Source organism: Falco punctatus, assembly GCF_963210335.1.
Source record: "Falco punctatus genome assembly, chromosome: 9".
Lineage (NCBI taxonomy): Eukaryota > Metazoa > Chordata > Aves > Falconiformes > Falconidae > Falco > Falco punctatus.
Window position 1 is genome coordinate 8134924 of NC_137589.1, and position 20518 is coordinate 8155441.

General features: G+C 38.1%; 1 protein-coding gene across 2 annotated transcripts in view; it reads left to right on the forward strand.

Moving 5' to 3' along the window:
• The window catches only part of LRMDA (leucine rich melanocyte differentiation associated), a 295266-nt gene that overhangs the window by 185903 nt on the left and 88845 nt on the right, over positions 1–20518 (forward strand). For both annotated transcript variants that reach the window (XM_080403241.1, XM_080403240.1), the window contains exon 3: positions 347–431. In XM_080403241.1, the coding sequence (XP_080259367.1) occupies positions 347–431 (85 nt within the window). The remainder of the gene's footprint in view (positions 1–346; positions 432–20518) is intronic.

Genomic DNA, 20518 nt, shown 5'->3' on the forward strand with positions numbered 1-20518 from the left:
TGGACTCACTCATAACTTCCTTCGGGTAAATATTAAGCTGTTTCACCAAGAGAAACATTTTTAACATCACCTAAAGATTCCCTGATAAAGATGGCAATTTTTTTGAAGCTGTGAGCTGTAGAATCTGCTCCTTTAGTAATCATGCCTAATAGCATTGTGCAAACTCTTGTGAGCACAGCTGCCTTGAAGGATTGCAGGCAGCCTTAACAAACCCAAACAAATCCTCCACGGCTGATGGCTCTGTGCACCTGTAACCATATCATAGCGCTCATCTTGCAGGTGTGTCCTCTTAACATAATCATTGGCTTTCACTCAGAGTAATGATAACACTTGTTTTCTCACCCAGGCTTCCAGTGATGCTGCCTCCACCTCTCCAGAGACCCACTACACACCTCTGCCATCAGGATCCAGAGACCTCACCAACCACAGAGGTATGAACTTCTGCGAGGTGGGAGCTTTGCTGTAAGGCCCCCTCTGCGTTAGTTACTGCTGCCTTGGCACTGTACGGAGAATGCTGTGCCTTTCAAGCGCTAGATGAGAAAGCCATACCTGTCAAGACTACAGTTTTTAACTCATATTAAAAAGGATTTAAAGGTAGTCTACTGGGAAAGCAAATAAACCTATGGATAAAAACACTCAGTGATATTTTTTTGTGTGTGAGAAAGAAAAATGTGAAGAGATTAGAGTACTTAAATATTGCTAAGTAGATGATTACACGCACCATTGGTAATTTTGAGAGAATTTGTAAACTTTCTAATATTTGTAAAGAGAGAGCTTTTTGGCAGTTTCACAATTTAGGGCTATAATTTTGAAATGTTAACACATTTTCATTGCAATAAAAGGGGATTCATCTCTGTTTTTCAACATTAAAGGCGGATCAGCATTCAATTTCCTTTTTCACCAAGCCTTAGAACTTAAAAAGCACCTTGGGCAAAAATTCTCAAATTCCTTCTGCATACCTATGGAGCAAAAAGTTCAGGGAACAGGTGAAAAACTGAAGCAGTCAGGATGGGTACATTCCAAGCTCTTTCACCTTGGGTCCAAAAAGGAGAAATTTATAAAGCTTTAGCATTTTTCAACTTAAAAACTAGAGCACCGATGCTCTTAATATTTATTTCCCACATGACCCGTGGATTCCATATTGATGATAAACCGTTTGTGTAGGGGCAGGTTTGGTAGAGGACTTGGGATTCAAAGTCAGTCTGAGGTTTATGAAGTGATGGTAGCTCACTTTCAGTGTGTGTTCAAGCTGTGCAGTGCTGCAGAAGACTGAGGCAGTGTTAGCAGAATGCTTTATTACTTGAAACCTCCTGAAAGAATCAGGCAGGTGATGCAACTGAATGAGGAGCCGTGATTCAGGTGGGAAGGATGAGGGGAGCAACTGATTAGACTTTAACTGGTTGCAGCCTGTATCGCTGTGCTTGTGCCAGGGCTAAAAATGGGCGTGAGGCTACACTCTGGTCTTGGTGTAAATTTGTGTGGTGTGCTGGAATTCGGGCGTCCTGGACGTGCTCTAGTGCGTTGTGTTCTGACGCTGAGCACATGCAGTAACTGGTGCTTTGTAAAGAGCAAAGGCCAAACCAAAATCCTGGATTTCAGCACTCACCTGGTCTTCAGAGATTAAAAAAACAAACAAACAACAGCAACAAAAAAAACCCGGAACAAATGAAAATAGCTGCAACCCACTGTCCTCCTAGTTCCCAAGGTACGTGTGGTGGCTTTGATTTTCAGGTAAGCATATTTGCTTTGAGGCTGGATTTCTGGTCTTGGATTAAATGGCTAGGGACTAGAAGAACAGTAAGTAGAATGGCAGAACCTTGTAAATGCCTGCTTTCTATAAAATCCCGTATAAAGTACTATTAAAAGCAGGGTATCTTCAGATCTGTTTATTTAGATAATAGTGAATTAGAAGTGTGGCGTCACGGCTGATTTTGGAATCTGACTTGGCGAAAGAAATGCCAGGATCATGAAGCATCAAAGGATGTATGCCAGCGTGATTAATTGACTCCCCTGACACTAAAGCAGTTGCATGGCTGTAGTAGGTGTTGCAGAGATGTCGGTAGTGTCCATTCATAGCTGGACCTCACCAGGTTCCAAGTACCACTGTCTTCATGAAGGTTTGAGAATGTCTGCTCACTTACTATGAAAGGGGAAAATTATGTTTCCCAAATTATCAACTTCTTACCCTTAGGTGTGTGCATAATTCTTTATTAGTTCTGTCTTTATTCTTCCCAGAAATATTCTGCTTTGCATGCTAAACATGCTGAAAATTTCCTTGATGATTAAGCAGAGTTATAAATAAAGTGAATGGAGAAGAGAGTGTCATCCAAAAAAAGGGTAAAATTGGCCCTAAAAGAGACATTGTTAGCATGGTCCAATGAGTTTCTCTATATATGTATATATAAAATATTTTCACAAGGAAATAATTAAGAAAAGTTTCCAAAATTCCAGGTGTTGTAAATAAAGCTTGGAACAACCTGCTGGCAAGGCCCATTAACTCAATCAGCTTCTTTTATACAAAGAAAAATCTCTAAGTTAACAAGTCCATAAAAGATTAATTGGACTCAATAGAAAAATCTCCAAGAAAAAAATGAAATACTTAAACGTGCTATTTTAGGTTCTGAATATCTTCGATACTTTTTTTTTTTTTTTTCACTGAATGCATTCAGTGCTGTAAAAAACGATTGAATCAGCTGTTGCATATGTAAGTATTGGCAGTTTTCAATGCAAACTGGAAAGAAGAATGCTCTAAGTTTGTGAGTGCTCTTATTTGTCCCTGGAGAAATGTGTTTACCAGAATCTGAAAGTCTGGCAAATGGTTTGGTACAGCTGTAAATTGATTTTTGGGAGGACTGGGAGGGGGAGCAGCAGCAAGCGGAATGTGTTTGAATGGTACAGTTTTGCTTGGATGTTTCTCGCTTTATTTATCTATGAATTTTGCAGGGAGAGAAAAAGCATACAATTCTGCATGTGTTGCACCATGGATCTTATAGCTCTCATGTTCATGCATGCGGTATGTTATTTCCAGACAGGATCTGGTGGTCTTGGGTTGACACAGTATTTTGTACAGGCAGCATTCAGGAACTGAAAAACCTCTCACTTTCAGAGCCCACAGAAACAGCATGTGACAGTGAAGCATGAGCATGGAATAATACAGAATAATCACTGTAATTACTATATCAAATGTTAGGATGCTTGAGTATATAAGTACATGAAGAGAGCAATAAATATTGGATACATATTTTGAGGGTCTAGAAAATATTTCCTCATCTCGGGAAAGTTTTTATTCCCTTAAATTACTTTGTTGCCTAGACCCACATTTCTAAGTTGAACCTTTACTTGATCCCGCTGTTCGTATTTTTTAGCAGAAAATGTATTGGCCTCCTATGCAGGTTTTGGGTACCTGACAGCAATATGTCTTGGTTCTTTATGAGATCTAATTGCTGTCCCATTAGGCAAGCCTTCCAAAGTGGTAATTTTATAGCCATCTTTATTTTTGTTTTGATTCCAAAACAATGATCTCAAACTCCTAAGGGTCTTCCCTTGGTCTTTGTTAAACTAGCATTTTCTGCCTCATTTTATATGGTTTTAGACACCAGTGATTTACTTGTGTGAAATTTGTGCAATTCTCTTACCCAGATTACACAAGCTACTTTAAAGAAATGTCCCCCTGCCATACAATGCATTTCACTTATTTTTTAAATTCCAGTGCTTGCACTGTTGTAGTTTTCAGATTTTCTGGTGAAACAAAATATAATGGGCCCCACCTTTCTTTCTGCTTGTCCAGATCCACCTTTAAGGAAAAAATAAATCAGTTTCTTATTGTTGTTTTTAAATAGAAATGGCCACGCTCCCAATACACAAAGTAATGAAATGTCATGTATTTTAGTAGAAACTTGCTCCAAATATTTTGTGTATATCATTATTTTTTTTAGTGGTTCGTATGTATGGCCCAGGTACCCTTCTGCTTCTTATCAACACTTTATTAACTGAGTACATATAAAATCTTAAAATAGAGCTTTCAATTCTTAACATAGTGACATTGATGGAAAAAGAAATTTTATAATTCTAATAATGTAATTTTAAGGATAATTTGTTTGATGTGTGGAAAAAGGCTTCCTACCCTCCACCCCCCATGAGGTTGTATATTCCTTTTTCATAATGGCATCTTTGTTATGGCAGTTCCGTTGTTATATGTGAACATTCAAACTCAATTTGCTCTTTGAAAAGAACAGTGCTTTCCAATTGGTGGGGACAAGAGTAATTTATCATTCCATCTCTTGAGAAGTAATATTACTAAATCATGACTCTCATGCAGATCTGTTTTTCCCATATATATAAAAAAAAAAAATGCTGGATGACCTTTAGATAAACAGGTATTTTATAACATTGTCTATTACCTGATTTACTTGAAAACATGCTTGTTTGCCAAAGCCTTTTGGTTTCCAGTAACATTTCACAAATGGCTCCTTTTCTTGTGCTCTTGCTTCTGGGAACAACCAGTGGTAAGGCTGCCCCATACCTTACTGGTAAAAGGAAGAAGCAGCAGTTTCCATTAAAAACTAAGCCTATATTTATGTAAGTAGTTTTTAGAACCTTAGCTTGGATTTATGCCAAGGTTTAATAGTTCCAATCTATTCTGGCTTGTAAGAACTTCCTTAACAAATCCACTGTCCTGTGTTGCTGTCTATTCAGTTAATTATCCAAGTGTTCTGGTATGCACAGACATTATTTTCTCATTTTATATTTGAATGATGACTGTCTGAATGAAACGTTGTTATTTATTCTACCAATATGTTTAGGTCAACTGACAGATACGTTTACTTATTTTCTGAAACAGTTTAATCTGAGTTTGAAAGCCATAAACTGCATTCAGAAGCAATGCCCAGAAAGCCAGGGGCAGAATAATTTTAAGCTTCCCATTAGCCCTCCAAAGGTAATTTTATGAAACATTTTTGAACAAAGGAAAAGAGAGATTTTTTCTGCGCTCGGTTTCTCTTTTTGTCTAACAGGGGTGCACTGAAGATTTTTTTTGGAATTAAGTTCTTTCCAAGCTTTTGCATTCCTAAGCAAGCAAAAGCATGTAGACATATAATCTGTTAGAGAGACACCTGAACTTGAGCTGTCTGGTTTGGCTTTTTTTTTTTTTTTTTTCCTTTCTTTTTTTTTCTTTTTCCCTGTGATTATTATACTGTGCTATTGTACTGAGACTCTTTGGCATATTGCATTTCAATAATGACTGGTATGACTATACAGAATGCATTCTGGTGGTGTTTTTTTTAGTGTGTACCATACATAAAACCCAGCTGCTAGCTTTGCAGGAGTTGTGATGTGCACTAGGTCAAGACAGAAGTGTCCCTTAGAATGTTCAACAAGCATTTAGCCGTCCAGTTGTGCTGGAATTTACAATCTAATAGAAGTCAAAGGAGACATACTGCTTTTAAAATTTGGTATTGAAGGAAAAAGAAGGAACTTTTTGAGAGCCAGAGGGAATAATACAATTGATGTGATGCATGAAAGTCCCAAAATATCCTCTGGGGATTTACCTGTTCTACCTCAATTTGTTCAGCCTGTTTATACTTAAATATTCTCAGGTTCATCTGGAGCTGATAATGTCTGTCAGTCCTTCCAGAACTGAGTGTACTGTTTCAAGATAATACTTCAGACTTTCTGAAGTAAAATTATAAAATTGACACACACTTCTTAATAGTAGATGTTAATATAAAAAGTTCTTATTTTCGAAGGCATTCAACTCAATACACACACGCTCTGAAAAGCTGTGCTGTCTTTAAATCACGGACATAAAAAGAAAAGGAAATCGGTTTGCATAAATACTTACTTCTAGAAAGATAATTATCCTGTTTATATTATCATTGCAGTCTTCTCTGTTGTTGTTATTGACACAGTTGTTAGGTACTCATTGTGTTTTCAAGCCAGAGGCTTATTTAGAGTTTGAAATTGATTGCTGGGAAAGTCACAAAGCAGTTTATGTAGCAACTTATCATAATCAGTTAGTTTTCTTAATGTGAACAGCATTTATGCTTATCAATTGATTTTTCTGTATATCTGCATAAAGCAGCTCATTGTATGCTGTCCAAAAAGAGAATAATAATAATAAAAAAACTGTGGGTAGTACTTTATCATTCAGTTAATCTAAGGAATCTTAAACAATTTTTTTAACAAAAGATGTCTTTATATGTATATAAGAAGTATTTGCTTTAACTTGTCTAATAACTAAGAATAAAATGAATGAGAGAGCTATAAGCAGATGCAATATATCAAAGTTCTGTATCGGGCAGAGATGCTGTGAATAGTGAGAAATTTTCTTTGTTGGTTTACATGAGGTGTCCTTTGAAAATACTACGGTTTCGAAACTGCCTGACATTACGGTGAGTGATAGGCTGCATACCTCTTAGGCCAGGATCTTCTGACCATGAGATGAATAACCTTAAACCAAACCAAACAAAAAAAGTTCACAGTAGCATGGAACAGACAAGATCATATTTTCCAGGGGCAGGAACACTCAAAAATAAGCTGTGACATTTCCTATTAATGCCAGGAAATATGTCCCAACAGTGAGTTGTGCAGTGCTCATGACTTAGCCTCAAGGGGAGCGGGTGGAAATCTTTTGGCACTGTGGGAGAAGACTAAAATAAGAAGTCTCTTCTGAAAAAAAAAAATAATAATCTCATTTGGCTTGCCTGTATGAAATGAGAAATTGGGTTCTAGTGCCTTGCTTTGTTTTTCAGTTTGGGAAATGGAGATTAATGAAAGCATGAGAGACAGGGGAGAAGCACGGAAAGCAAAGCACTGGTACAGATGAGTGCCAATGTGAGAGAAGACTTGGTTAAGAAAAGATTTTGTTTTCCTGCCTTAGTTTCCCTTGGATAAAAGGATTTGAAAGAGAAAATCGGTCAAAGGCGGGCTGGAGTCCTTGCCGTCTGTCAGAAGGTCGTGCCAGATGTCTAAAGAACTCTGTTGTGAGCTGCTTCTGGTACATCCAAGAGAAAGGCAGGCTGGGTCTTTCTCGTAGCCACTGCTGGATGGCCCCTGCTTGTGCCCATAGACCTGCCAAACCTGACACTTGGAGGGAAGGTGGACAGGACTGACCCATGCCTATTTCTTCAGTAGTGCAGCTAACTTCATACCTCTGACGGAGTATTTTTTTTATTTTTTTTTCCCCTTCCAAGCTGCACTCTAGTTTACTGCCTCCCCAGTTTTTCTGCTATGGTTGCCTTGCGGAGAGAAGACTAGGTAGGAAGAGATGAGTGAAACAATGTAGGCAGGGAGAAATGCTAGAAGGCACGTTTCCTTAGGAAGGCTTACTGCCGTGAAATGCTTCCATCTGATAACAGCAGCCCGCCTGTACTGGTACTTGCCCCGAGTCTGCAAATGCATCGGACATCTCTCCCGGTTGTGTGAGTTGACAGTCAGTCAGAAATGTTGCCTTTCAAAGGAATCAACAGGTCTAGTGCACTTACACATGATTCATTCAGCTCTCCGCTGTAGACTGGTTTTTCGCTGGGCAGTAATGAAAGAGCAGATTAAGGAGAGCCTCATGTAGTGCCTCCCCTGAGCCCTAATCTATTTGTTGACTGGAATAGAACCACCACCAATAGCTGTGGTCTTTTGTGGACCAATTTACCTCACTTGCTCCGTAGTGATAGTCTCTGCCAGCGCCTGCGTGTTTCTCTGTAAAGCACAAAGGCTTTTCCAAATGTGGAATAAATTGTGGTTGGATTTCAGTGTGACCTTGACTAATATGGTTCAAGAAATATATTTTCTGGGTCATTGGATTCATGTTCTTGTCACTTGCAGGGTCAACAATTTCTTGTCTGTGAATACAAGGAATGTTGGATTTGAATCAGGATACTGTAGATTATTAAAACTTCAGCATAAAATGTACTCTTATCTTGTTGTATATTGCAATGATGAAAGCAACCAGTCATGTGAAACTAGGGTGGGGTGGACGAGTTTGGGATGATATATAAAGTGACTTGCAGTTCTGTGCAAAGGCTTTCTTGATGGTCAGAAAAGTGAAGATTTGCTTTTAAATGACAACATATATTAATTTGTGAGCCTTCTCAGTGTTTTGTGGTTTGAAAGCAAACCCAAGGAGTGTGATCAAGCTGACTAGCAGTGAGTTCTCGGAGGATCACCTCCTGGAGAGCTCTGTCTCTGTGGGAGTAAAATACGGGTGTTTCTCTGCTGCAAGACTTTAAAAGACAAAAAAAGTAATTAAGTGGTTAATCAAATTTAAATTAAAATTTTATTAAATAGCTGAGGGGTTGGGCACAAAATTCCCATTCTGCATCTAATGGGAATTAGGAGTCTAAGGCTCGGGCAGCCTTTCCAAATTGTCTGCATTTTTTTTCCAAATATTGTAGAGACTTTCATTTTTCCACAGTGCACATTCCCCAATCTGACTGTTGAAGGCCTGAACGTTTTCCATATTTTTGTCACTATTCCCATAATTTCTGTGGTTTTCATTGCAACTTTTCCCATATTTGCCAAAACTAACCTAGCAGCCTGGGCCCCAGTCACCCATACAAGTGTCACATCAGAAGGAATATGATTAATGAGGAAAAAACTGTAACTTCATATTTTTGGGTAGACTAGAAAGTGCCTGATGTTTCACAACATAGCTCATTTTGTCGTGCTGGCAATAAGAAACCATGAGAATGCCCAAGCTCCAAGCAGCGTGACTATAAAGTGGCAGAAAAACATAGAAAACATTGGCTTCTATAAGTGGAAACTTGGGATCCGAAACCATGAACCTATCTAAAATCTTCTTTAGATATGTAGGAGAACTAATGATGCAACGAGTCTGCAACTGGCATTAAAAAAAAAAAAAAAAAGTTTAGTAAATTTGCTACTTGGCCTTATAATCTTTTATAATAAAGAATTCCGGTCATGAGCTGCAGTATTGCAGCCCTTCCAGAGAAATCAGGTTCAAAGCACACGCAGTCCTGTGCACACAGGGTCTCCGGAGAGATCCCTGTGTTCCGTTAGCACTCCAGCCGAGCCTGTTTTTGCAGGAGTCCTCCAATTTTATAATTCAGGCATTTTTACAGCCTCATTGGAACAAATAAACAAACATCTGGAATCATGTGGTATATTTAATTAAAAACTTTTTGTTTGGCCAGAAATAGTAAAATCATGAAAAATTGCCTGTCTCTAAGCTCAGAAAGGCCAAATGATGAAGCTGTTGGCTACAGACAGTTTTACAATGTATTGAAATTCATAGATATGCACACCTGCTACAAGGCCCCCCCCCCTTATTTTGATTCATAACCATTAATGAGTGTTTAGTGCACAGATTGTAACCCTTGTTTAAATGGGAATTTACTGTTTTCAATAACATATAGACACGTGTTGCTGTATTCCATACAGCCTGTACTGTTCTGTAGTACACAGGCAGGAGAAAGCTTTGTACTGTTGGTTAAAAATAAATAAATAAATCTTTACAGTACGTGTTCCATTTGAATATTCTTCATATTAGCATGTTTTAATTTCAGAGGCAGTAAATATCTGCCCCATGCTAAGAGTCTGTGTATTAAATATTGGAAATGTGAAAGATGGTGTTTTCTCATTAAATTAGAGTCCTTAATGAAAATGCAAATTTTCATTGTTTCTTTTAATGCATTTTCTGAGGAAAATTTCAGGAGATTCTTGATGCTTTTGCTGATGAAACTGCTTGCTGTCATCTGAGATACTACTGGACATTCCCAAAATGTTCTACAGACCAGATTATTATTTATGAAAACGAATCTGCCTGAAGGACTGCTACCATTTTGGATGCACAAATGCAGTCCTTCCTTTGAACGCATGGGACATAGAATCTTACTTTTGAGCTTGTACATCTCAGTTTCTGAATAGCTGAAGCCTCTATTGAGAAAAAGAAAATGACATGCACGCAGGCGGTACTACTGCATCTGAATATTTTTCACAATTCTTCATATTGCTTATAATTAAAATCATTTGGACGTTCCGTTTTGAGCTGCATTTCTCCAAGGATTTAGACTACTAAGCAGGATAGGATGCTTACGTGACCTTGGCTGCTGTCCTGTGGTTAGTGTTACTGAGCTGAATGAAGAGGACGTGGGTGTCCCCAGAAACAAAGTACTAATTCCCACATAATGAATATGTGTAGAAGCCTACTTTAAAACTGAGGGGGGGAGGAAGAAATTTCCTGCACAGTCAGGGCAGCCATCTGCATAACAGCCATGAAACTATTTTATCCCCTTGTGTGTCGGTTCTTCATGGTGCGCACATCTTGCTATAATGTGTACAGTTCTTCCAACCTATGAACAGCCAAAAAGATGCAACGTATTTTGCATTTCTTTGTTCAGTGTGTGTGCAGTGTTAGGAGAAGGTGAAGGTTCCTTTCTTTAATTTTTGCCTTCAGGAAAGAAAGGGGTATCTTTTATCTTTGTATGATTTCATTGCGTGTTCTTATGCAAGAAGAGAAAGCTGTCAACATTTTATAGGATATGAATACCTGTATTCATGATCTAATGATATGTTTGCTGATCAAAGTTCCTTTCAGAGCTCTGAAAGCAAATGTTAAGTAGGTTGACAACTTCCCCTTTTTTCCCTGTTTTGTGATATTTTTGTGGTCTCTTAGTAGCCTCAGCGGTAGAAAAGTAAATGATGGAAAGTACATCCTTCGTTAGCTTTGTATGCCCTTAAGCAGAGAGATCACACCTGGGGAGAAGAAGGGGAAGCGACAGAGAGGTAAACAGTAAGTATAAACAAGTGACATAGTTTTGTGCCCCTTACAAAACAGAGGATGTCTCACCCCTTGCTTGTTGATATTCATTGTGTTGCCTTTTCCAGTTTGAGAGATCTTGAAAGTTATTTCTCTTTACGCAGGATGAAATTCATTACTGCATGATTGACAACACTGGTATGTTTTGTAAGACCCTTTTAAGAAAGCTTGGCTATGACTCTAAAGTGCCTAGTAAACCTAGGCAACCACCTGAAAGACCCCCCACCTGTGGCTGCATAAAACTGAAATAAAGAATGGAAAATAACCCATTGAGTGTGCACTTTCCCACCTACTGAGAGCAAAATGCAATGCAGCGCAATTTTAGTACTTGCATGCCACTGGGGAAAATAGGCTCCTAAAATCACATAGTGAAGCACTGGAAAAATTCAGTGAATTTGTACTAAGCACTGTGTTATAAAACCTAAGGAACCGTAGGCTTTGCTTCTCAAGTGAAACAGATTTGTATTGCAGTTCTGTTAGAATGCCTACCAAATGTAATGATGATATTTAGCACAGTAGGCTGAAAAAATGTAGGACTGGTGAATAAGTGTCCTTTCACAGGAATGCTATACAGAGGGGGGTGCCAGCAACCCTTGTGATGTCTACCTACAGGCCGAGCAAGACTCCAGTCCCTGAATCTGTTCTCTTTTACATTTGCTCAGTGTTGTGTCACAGAGAGGCGGAAAGAGCACGTGCCCTGAGTTAGCTCTTTCAAAACCATCTGTAGTAGTAGATGCAGTTTCTCACAATTAACAGAGAACTAAATTAATGTTCGTGTCTTGTCTGAGTGGAGTTAGAGTATGTGTGTACCAAAATTACAGGGCTGCCATGCCAATATGCTGGATTTTTCCAACTTGCTCAGCTTCCTCACCACCTGCTGCTGCAAGAGCGGCAGCGGGAGTAGCTGTAGCACTGGATTCAGTCAGAGATGTGCCTGGAAAACCTGTATCTATCCCCTTTCTACCTCTTCCTCACAGGAGGGAAGCAACTCCCAGATGGTATTTTTGCTGAACTCTGAGTGGGAGCAGCCTGTCTTAAGTCTTTGTTGTTTCCATGAAATATAAGGAGCAGTTTCAATGGAAATAATCCCTTGGGCCCTGATGGAAGAGCCGGAATTTTTCCTAAAGCAAAAAGGTTGGCACTACCCCGCACCCCCAAATCAAGGAAATACACCCCACCACCCCTGCTAAAACCCACCTGATTGATTAAGTTGGCAGGTTGCCTCCTTCTTCTTAAAGGCAGTGAATGATAAATTTTGGGGGGGGGGGAGCGGAGAAGAGCAACTTTATAATAAATGGATTAAATATAAGGTATTAGATCATTCAGAAGCAATTTGGTGCTGTCTAATGCTGACCATTAGTGATGTAATGTACGTGATGTGTCAAGAAAAAGAAATAGTGGGTGAAATTACAGTAAGGTAAAATGAAGATATGTAGACATCCACTCAGCTGCTAATTGTAGATGTTAAAGTTTTCCTGTGCCCTGTAACCTGGTGATAGATAACAATGACAGTAGGAGCCTGGAGGACAGTTGGAGTCCCTCTCCTAACTTAGTCATCACACTGGTTTCTTTTAACTTTTCTTCCACTCTGTCATTATAAAAAATAATCCCTTGACCAAAGTGATCTTAATAATAAAGTGAAAGAAAAGTTGTTGGCTAAATTATTATTTTTGTGTGTGTGTTGAAAAATCTGTTTGCAATAAAGAATTAGAATAGTTTTATTCAGTGGCTCCACAAATGAGCAGAATTAGAACATCAAGAGATTCTACAAAGGAGGGAGTGCCTGAAATATTCTTAATGTCTGTCGGTTCTCCTATTCTGCCAGCCTTTATGTGCTTTTCTCTGCTGTCTGTGCGTTTAGGCAGGATAGCTGTTCAGATCTGGACAAAGTGAAGTAGTTTCAATAGGTTGCAAGACTTGTAAATGGCATTCATCTGGGAGACACAGAAAACATCATTCAGGCAGAAAAGGTTCCTTTGAGAAGCTAAAACATCAATTGCAGTTTGGTAAATAAATAAAGAGAAAAATGCAAAGGGCAGGTATGTTCTGCAGAGTACAAAGAAAGCTTGGGAGAGTCCTGGTGGTGACGTGGTCGGTGAGAGTGGATGTCATCTCGCTGTGGCTGACGGGGTCCTAGAAATAGAATGAGGGGAGACCCAGGTAAGAAAAGTTACAAGCAGGAAGGCGCTCGTAACCTTAAATCATCCATCCTGCCTGGAGACGGTATTTTCCTGATGGATTAATATTTGGGATCTAAAATAATTTCTTGTCAACATCCCCCCTTAAGAAGCTGCAGTTTTTCACCAGGGAGTTGAATTTTACTGTCTGGTTTTTTGTTGTTGTTTTTTTTTTTTTTTTTTTTTTTTTTTTTCTTCTGTTTTTTTCACTACCACAGGCAGGAAAGGTGAAGCATTAATACTGGTACTGTGAAGCTCTGGAGGTCCATCAGGATTTCTGCTTGTGTATGTGAGGAACCAAACACAGAGCTACTCTGCAGAAATGTTAGAAGTTGCCGGTTTCTAAATTAGCTTAAAATGTTGCGCACTGCTTCAGTGCCGTGTAGAAGACAGTTTGGGAAGCAAACAGCATCTGATTCGTCAAATGAGGTCTTGACAGTAAGGAACCCAGATTTAAAATGTATATAACTATATTTGGTTGATGGTATAGGAGTTATTTAAAATCCAAACAGAATTATTCTGCAAGACTGAATTTTAACTTGTTTCTTCTTAAGAATGTACCTTTAAATAAATAAAGGTGCAACAGCAAGTTCTAATTATTTTGATCTGTGAAGTTCAAACTCACTTTACCTTTCATTGTAAGTGTTTTTAAGTATGGTGATAGAAGAGAGTGTGAAATGTAAAGCAAAAACAAAAATATGGATGGCTGAGATAGCGTGTATACTTTTAAAGTAAAAGAACTAGTGAATTCCTTGAGTTTTTACTTGTTTGGTTAATGTTTTTTCTTCAAGGGTTTGGAATACTTTTCTGAAGCATTAAACAGCAAACTATTTAATACCAGTTTGTAGGTATTTTGAACTTCCCTATTTTATGGATTTGGGGTATAAATTTAATTATTTTTTTTAAATACAGTTCTGTTATTTCCCAATTAAAAAAAAAATATCTGATTTTAGTTTCTTGTAGATTCCCAGATTTCAGAAGCTCAGTAGAAAAGATTTCCCAAATAGTCTAGGGAAGGGTTTTTTTGATCCGTAGATTAGAAGTACTGGTTTGGAAACATATATATTAGTACAAGAGGGGAATCTCTAGGCAGTTTCTCCCCCTGGCTGTAGTTCAGCCTGCACAGATTATGGGGAGGAAATCCACACACATGCTAGGCATCTCCATGCTTTAAAACAACTACCTGCAGGTGTTTTAGCCATGCTCATATGGTTGGATATATGATGAGGCTTTTCAGATTTTCAGCCAAGTCTTCACTTGTAGGGTAATGAAATGTTGAGGGAGGGGGGAAACAAGACACGCATATGTATAGAGGTTATGATGTCGTGTGTAGTGAGTTATTGCTGCGTTGATGCCTCTCATGAGTTCATTCCAAATCAATTGCTGAGCAATATTTGTGTACTGTTAATTTAAAATCTTTGGGGATGAGAGGTGCTATGTACGCAGACCTATAATATGCTGTCTGTATTAGCGAGCTATTTTCTGCTGAGCTGCTGAAGAAAGTACCTTTACCTCTGTAGAGCTTCCCTGCCTACTCACTAGGCTACAGCTGTATTCCTTGCGACTAAGCTTAGATTTCTTGGGAGCAAATTTAGGTTAGTGTAGAAGCATCTAAGTATTCCTTTCCCTGTAGGTAAAACGTAGTCAGCTGGCCACAGACTTTTGAGCATCACAGCTAGACAATATGTCATTTTCGTACCACATGCGAAAGCATAACCCCGAGTAGCTTAAAAGTTTGTTGACAGCATGTTAGGTAACTTGGAGAATTACTTCTCGGTAAGTGTGAATGTTTCCTGTACTGCCTAGATAGATACTAGGAAGCCTTCATCCCAGTATTGAACTTGGGTGTTTTGAGCTTGCCTCTGCATGGCAACAGAACGAATGGAAGCTCATGGGTGAATTCTATCCCAGACTTATGCAAGCTTTCTGCTTCTCTTTTAAAGTAGTTTAAATGTTTTGATTGATCATCATCAGGACTAATATTTTGGTGGCTTTTGATATGGAAATAGACTTGGAGATGCTTAAGAACAGCTTGATGAGATTTAACCTCTCTAATGAGGGCTTGATAGATAACATGTTTAAATTAGAAGGGGGAGGGGGGCAGCGTGAAATAGATCATGTTGTAATTTCAGTAATCAAATGCACTGAAATATGTCATTGAAAAGATACTTACAAATCTTAAATCTTAGGATGGCTGTCAGATTTCTTTTAGTCTATGAACAATGACAATCATAATTTGAAGATAAAATACGGTCAGAGCTTCTGTCTCCTTGACAATCACTCCAATATTTAGACAAAAAAGTGTGCTCTCGCAGATTTCATTAGTCAACTCATGCTTTCTACCTTTTCCCCCATGTAACTCTAATACCCTGTGAGAAGCCTAGACAAGCAGAATTCAGTGTTATCACATACAAACACAAAAGGAATTACATATGAGTATGTGAAACCAGCAGAACCTTAAGGCCAATCCCACAGATTGCTTGTACGGCCCAGGAAGCAATAGGGTTGCATCTGGTGAGTTTGGGTGTGCTTTTGAACAATTACAAAACCTTCTCTAACTGATTTGAAGCCACCTCCTACATTTTGCTGTGCTTGTTGCATGGGTGCATTAAGTTTTCTAAATTCATTTTTTTATATGTTGTTGCCTTAATGCTTAATAAAGGAAAGAAAAAAAAAAAACAACAAACCAACCCCAACCCAACAACAACAACAAAAGAGGAAAACTAGTGGCACTGGGAAAGGCTTGAAGAGCTGCTTTGGCTAACAAGCCAGAGAGAGTGAAGAGATTCTGATTAATAAAGCCATCTGCATTTATGAAGTATCTTTTATGTAGAGTGTGTCTGGGCACTTACAATGCATTAATCTGTGGAGCTTGGCTAAGAAGTGAAAAAGCTTGAATTCTTTCAATTTTGAAAGCAGGGGAAGGGAACTTGATCTAATGTCATAAGGCAGGGAGCTTTGGAGCCTTGGGGCACAATTAACAAAGGGTCTGGCACCTGCCTTCTCCAGTCCTTGTGTTTGTTTAGAGAAGGATTTAGTAATTCTGCTCATGGGATGTGTTTCCTTTTCTTGACTTCAGCGCACTGTGGGCTCAGGATCTATCTGAATACTTGTGTGGCAATAACATGTCATACGCATCCTCGACTCAGGGGAGGGTGATGGGGAAGGGTTGCTGGCTGGAGCTCATGAGAGAATTGCCACCCCCTGTGTGTCTCCCACCCTGGCCTTTCCCCTCTTTTTAACATCAGAAAGGTGGCTCAAAGAGAAAACAAAGGAAGGAATTTATGCTGTTTTTCATAGCAGGATTCTTGTAGAACTTACCAACTTTCATGTTGTTTGTTTTTTTTTATCTGCTACTGTTGTAAATGGCATGTCTGTTGAAAAGTCAATGCTGGCCACTGCTGTTTCTTACTAAAAGACAGGAAGAATTTTAATGACGTATACACTGCTCTGGAGAAAAGTTGAGGGGTTTGGCTACTACTGTGTTTCCTTTTCTGTTCTTGAGGATGCTATGTTTTCTCCTTTTGAATGTTTAAACAAAAGCAGTTTTCTTACATCTCTATTTTCACCTTATTTGAGTATCATGAAATCTCTTGTGGGCCCGTTGTCAAGCATGTGCGTAGGAAGAAGTTATCCATGGCCCAGTGCATTTACTTAGTTAAGTGGACAAGATAGGCAGTGAATAAAAGGAAGAAATACTGTTTTCCTTGCTTTTGTATATGAGAAGGTGAGGCAGAAAGCACCGTGTACAGTGGTTAATGTCTGTAGCACTGTATGGGCTTAAGAATCCTAGTTCTTGGTCCACAGATTTTATAACTAGAACACCCCATCCAATATGAATGTTTATGTCAAAGGCATATATGCTTCATAGATAATTGTAGTGATATGTCCTTCATCACTGCTGTCTACAAAGTGCTTGTTTTCATGGTATCCAGAGTTAGTCCTCCTGTCTGGATCATTCTGACTTTTCCATGTCACTTATTTTCCATTTTTGTAATCTGACAATATATTCGTATGCCTTTTAAAACTTCCCACAGGATAAAATGAGCATATTAAGCATGGTCAGAAGCACTGTATATTGCAGCCTGTGTGGTTCAATACACATAGCTGTTAATTCTGGTGAATAAATCTCATGAAGTATAAAATACATAAAAGAAACAGGTGAGAGAGGATGTAGACAGGCAGGTCAACATTAACAATGCTGGGCATCCGACATCATTATCGTCCTGAACACATCAAGGGGCCTTCAATACAATTTTCAAAGTAGCCTATAGAGGTTAGTTTCTTCTAAATCCTATAGATATTTCTGGGACAATCTCATCTGTAGTGCCTTGTTGGGTTTTGTTTGGTGATGTTTAATTAGCATTTTAAGAAATGGTTTTCATTTGCATATGCGATACAGTATAGTGCCGTTAAAAAAGGCTTTATTTTACTAAAGGATCCTTCTTTTTGTACCAGGCTTTCTTTTCAGCAGTTACAAACCTCGGTTTCAGGAAGGAGCAATACCATATCATTTAGTCTGCTCAAACCCACTCTTCTCTTTTAGAAGGTATTGTGAAGAGAGTGACAGCAGCCCAGCTCAGCTTTAATGGGGAGATGATGAGCAAGCCAAGGGCTTTTTCATCAAAGCACAAGTTTTTTCCTGTCCAGTAAACCCCAAAATCAAAATGATCCACACTATACTTTTCTGAGTTGTTCACAAAAACAATTAAGTGTTATGTGATCGCTTCTGATGCCGTGTCATTTCTTTGCTGAAGCTGATGCTATTATGGCTATAAACTACTATAGCGTAACAGCTGTTTATCAAAATATTCATGAAAATTTTCTGTGACAGGGGAAACAGGCATACTTGTAATACTGTTTCCATGGAAAAAGATGCATGTGCTTAGATTTAGTCAAAATTATGGCATGCTGTTCCAAACTTGACAGAACTAGTTCAGCACATAATCCATTATAAAATAGGAACTGTGGTATTTAAACACTAATTCAGTGCATATTGGTTTGTATGCAAAGACTCCATTTAAGATATTGCAAAACAGGTTTTCTTAGTAAATGCTACCCGAGCTGTGGCATATGTCCCAGTCCTGGGGTATGAGTAAGGTCTTTATCGGGGGTCCAAGCTACGGTTCCATGGTTTGCTGTCTCTGCCCAGTATAACAAGTAGTGGATGTTACATGCATTTTTGATTGATGAGGTACTGAGGAGGATTTGGAAATCTGGAAAACCATATTATTACAAAAATTACAGAGCAGTGGGAAATGGAGCCAGGAATGTACCTATAATTTAGGGTAAAGAGTAATAATGAGTGCCCATAAAAATAAATAACCATGATGTTAAATAGACTGCAGATCATTTGCACCTTGAGGCTTTTCTCAGATTTTGTGCCAGTAAAGAAATGTGGTAATAAGCCCTCATGTTTTTAGCCAGAAGAGTTTCTTATGCACAAATTTTATTTGTTCTAAGTCACTTGAATAGTCCCAGAATTTTTTAGCAGCATTGAGGGGACAAGGGGAGGAAGATTAAGGCAGAAGTCATAAGAAAACCTGCACTATTTTGAAGAAGCACTTTACGTTCCCTTTGTCCTTAATCATACTATATATATATATTGCTTCTGACTCTTTCACAGTTGATAATGCCATTCTGAAATCTGTTCTGAGAAGTTGTAATTATTTCTGTTCTGTTCAATAAGAACTCATTTTCGATCACTGGTGACATGCAAAATGAATCTGTGTGATTGCTGGCCAGTTCTTATAACAGTCTTGAAAGTTCTCTCTTTGCTAGTCCTTGTCAGTCAAAAAGAAAAATACTTTGTGTCTTTCCTCCCTTAGAGATATGTTACTGCGTGGAGGTACTTTTGGCTGCAGAGTGAAGGTTAGTTTTTCCTATGCTGGTGAGTGTGGGAGAAAGTGTAAAACCAGCTTTTATAATGGCGGAATTAAAAGCTTTCTGTCCAACGTGTGGCCTTGTTGCTTCTGCTTTATCACAAAATATTTTTTCTGATAAAAATTGCCACGCTGTGGAATTTTAAATAACATTTCATCACATCAATATTTATTCACAGCCCATGTTGTAATCAGACATGTTTATAACGTAGCAGGGTGTGTATGTGCTAATTAACACTGGAACTGTGTTTTGCAGCTTCCTTTCTTTTCATTCTTGAAATTTCGTAGCATTTGTAAGTCAGTTATGTGTTTAACATCGCAGATCAGTGATTTCAATCTTCTCTATAGATTCAGGCAGTTTACAAATCACTTGGTTGTCATACTGTTGTGTAAGAATTTTTGTGGACATCATCTTTCTCTCTGACTAAATTTATTGAGCCACAGTGAAAGGAAATTTGGAAAGCAACACTTCTTTAGTAAAATGTTGTTAGTTCAGTGAGAGGTGGAATGGTCAACAGCTTTCTCCATACTTCAAGTTCCCAAAGCAAAAAGGGAATTTATCCTCTCCACTGAGATATAAACTAGTTTATTTTCAGTCATTTATCTGAAAAGTTGATGCTCACCATAGTAATTCATCAAACGTTTTTTGTGAAGTGTATCTGGCAGGGCTTCTTGGCATCAGCCTTTGAAATTCTGAGTTCTTGTATCCTCTGGGAACAGAGTGACTCTCTTTACTTATTGCACATCTGGAAGGAATGTTGCAGCCTTTTTGTTTCAACAGGGAGAGATTGTTAGGATAGTGATTTAACTTCTCTAAACTGTGTGCTAGTATCTTCAAATTTTTTGAAGATGAAAGAGGAAAAGCATTATTTATAAAATAGATTCCTTTTGCAGTTTCTAATTGCAAACCATAAAATAATAATTATGGCACAAGAATAACAATGGGAGCATAAAAATAGTAGGAAAGATGTAAGTGTTACTGTTAAAGATTTCAGTAACTGTATTAGTGCTTTAGGCTAAGTTCTATGGGTATATTTATTTAATGTAATGTCTGTTAACTCTATTGTGTTATTAAACCTCATCAGGCACTCTGGTTAAATGACACATAGCTGTTTACTTCTGTTGAATACAATTGTCCTTTTAAATGGGGTAGAAAGCTTAGTAACACTTCAGACAAAAAAGAAAAGAATTTTCATTGTAAATTTAAGGGTTTTTTTTAAACAATGACTGTAGCTGTTAGGTGAGGTTCCCACCTAGTATTCAATTCTACAGCCTTGTCTGAATGACAAGAAAAATCTTAATTCCTTGTTGCAAAAAAAAAAAAAAAAAAAAAAAAAAAGTATCAATGTTTATGCTTAATTATTGAAATTGTTTATTCCAATAAAAATAATCTTAACTCAGTTTACTAACATAAACATAATTATCTAAAAGCTGATCCTCCTTATTGTGAAGGTTGGGGGTTTTTATTATTATTTAATAGGATCAATTACATTACTTATACTAATCCAGCAAAACATCTGAACTGTCACTTAGATGCCAGTATTTGTTTTTGTCTTTTGATTGTTTTAAGCGTATGCCCAAAAGACTTACTGAATGAGAGACTATTTATTGGAAAAGGGATTAATGCTGTTTGCAAGCTTTATGTTACTCAAAATCTAGAAAAGGTTGAATTTGGTTTAATATTTCAA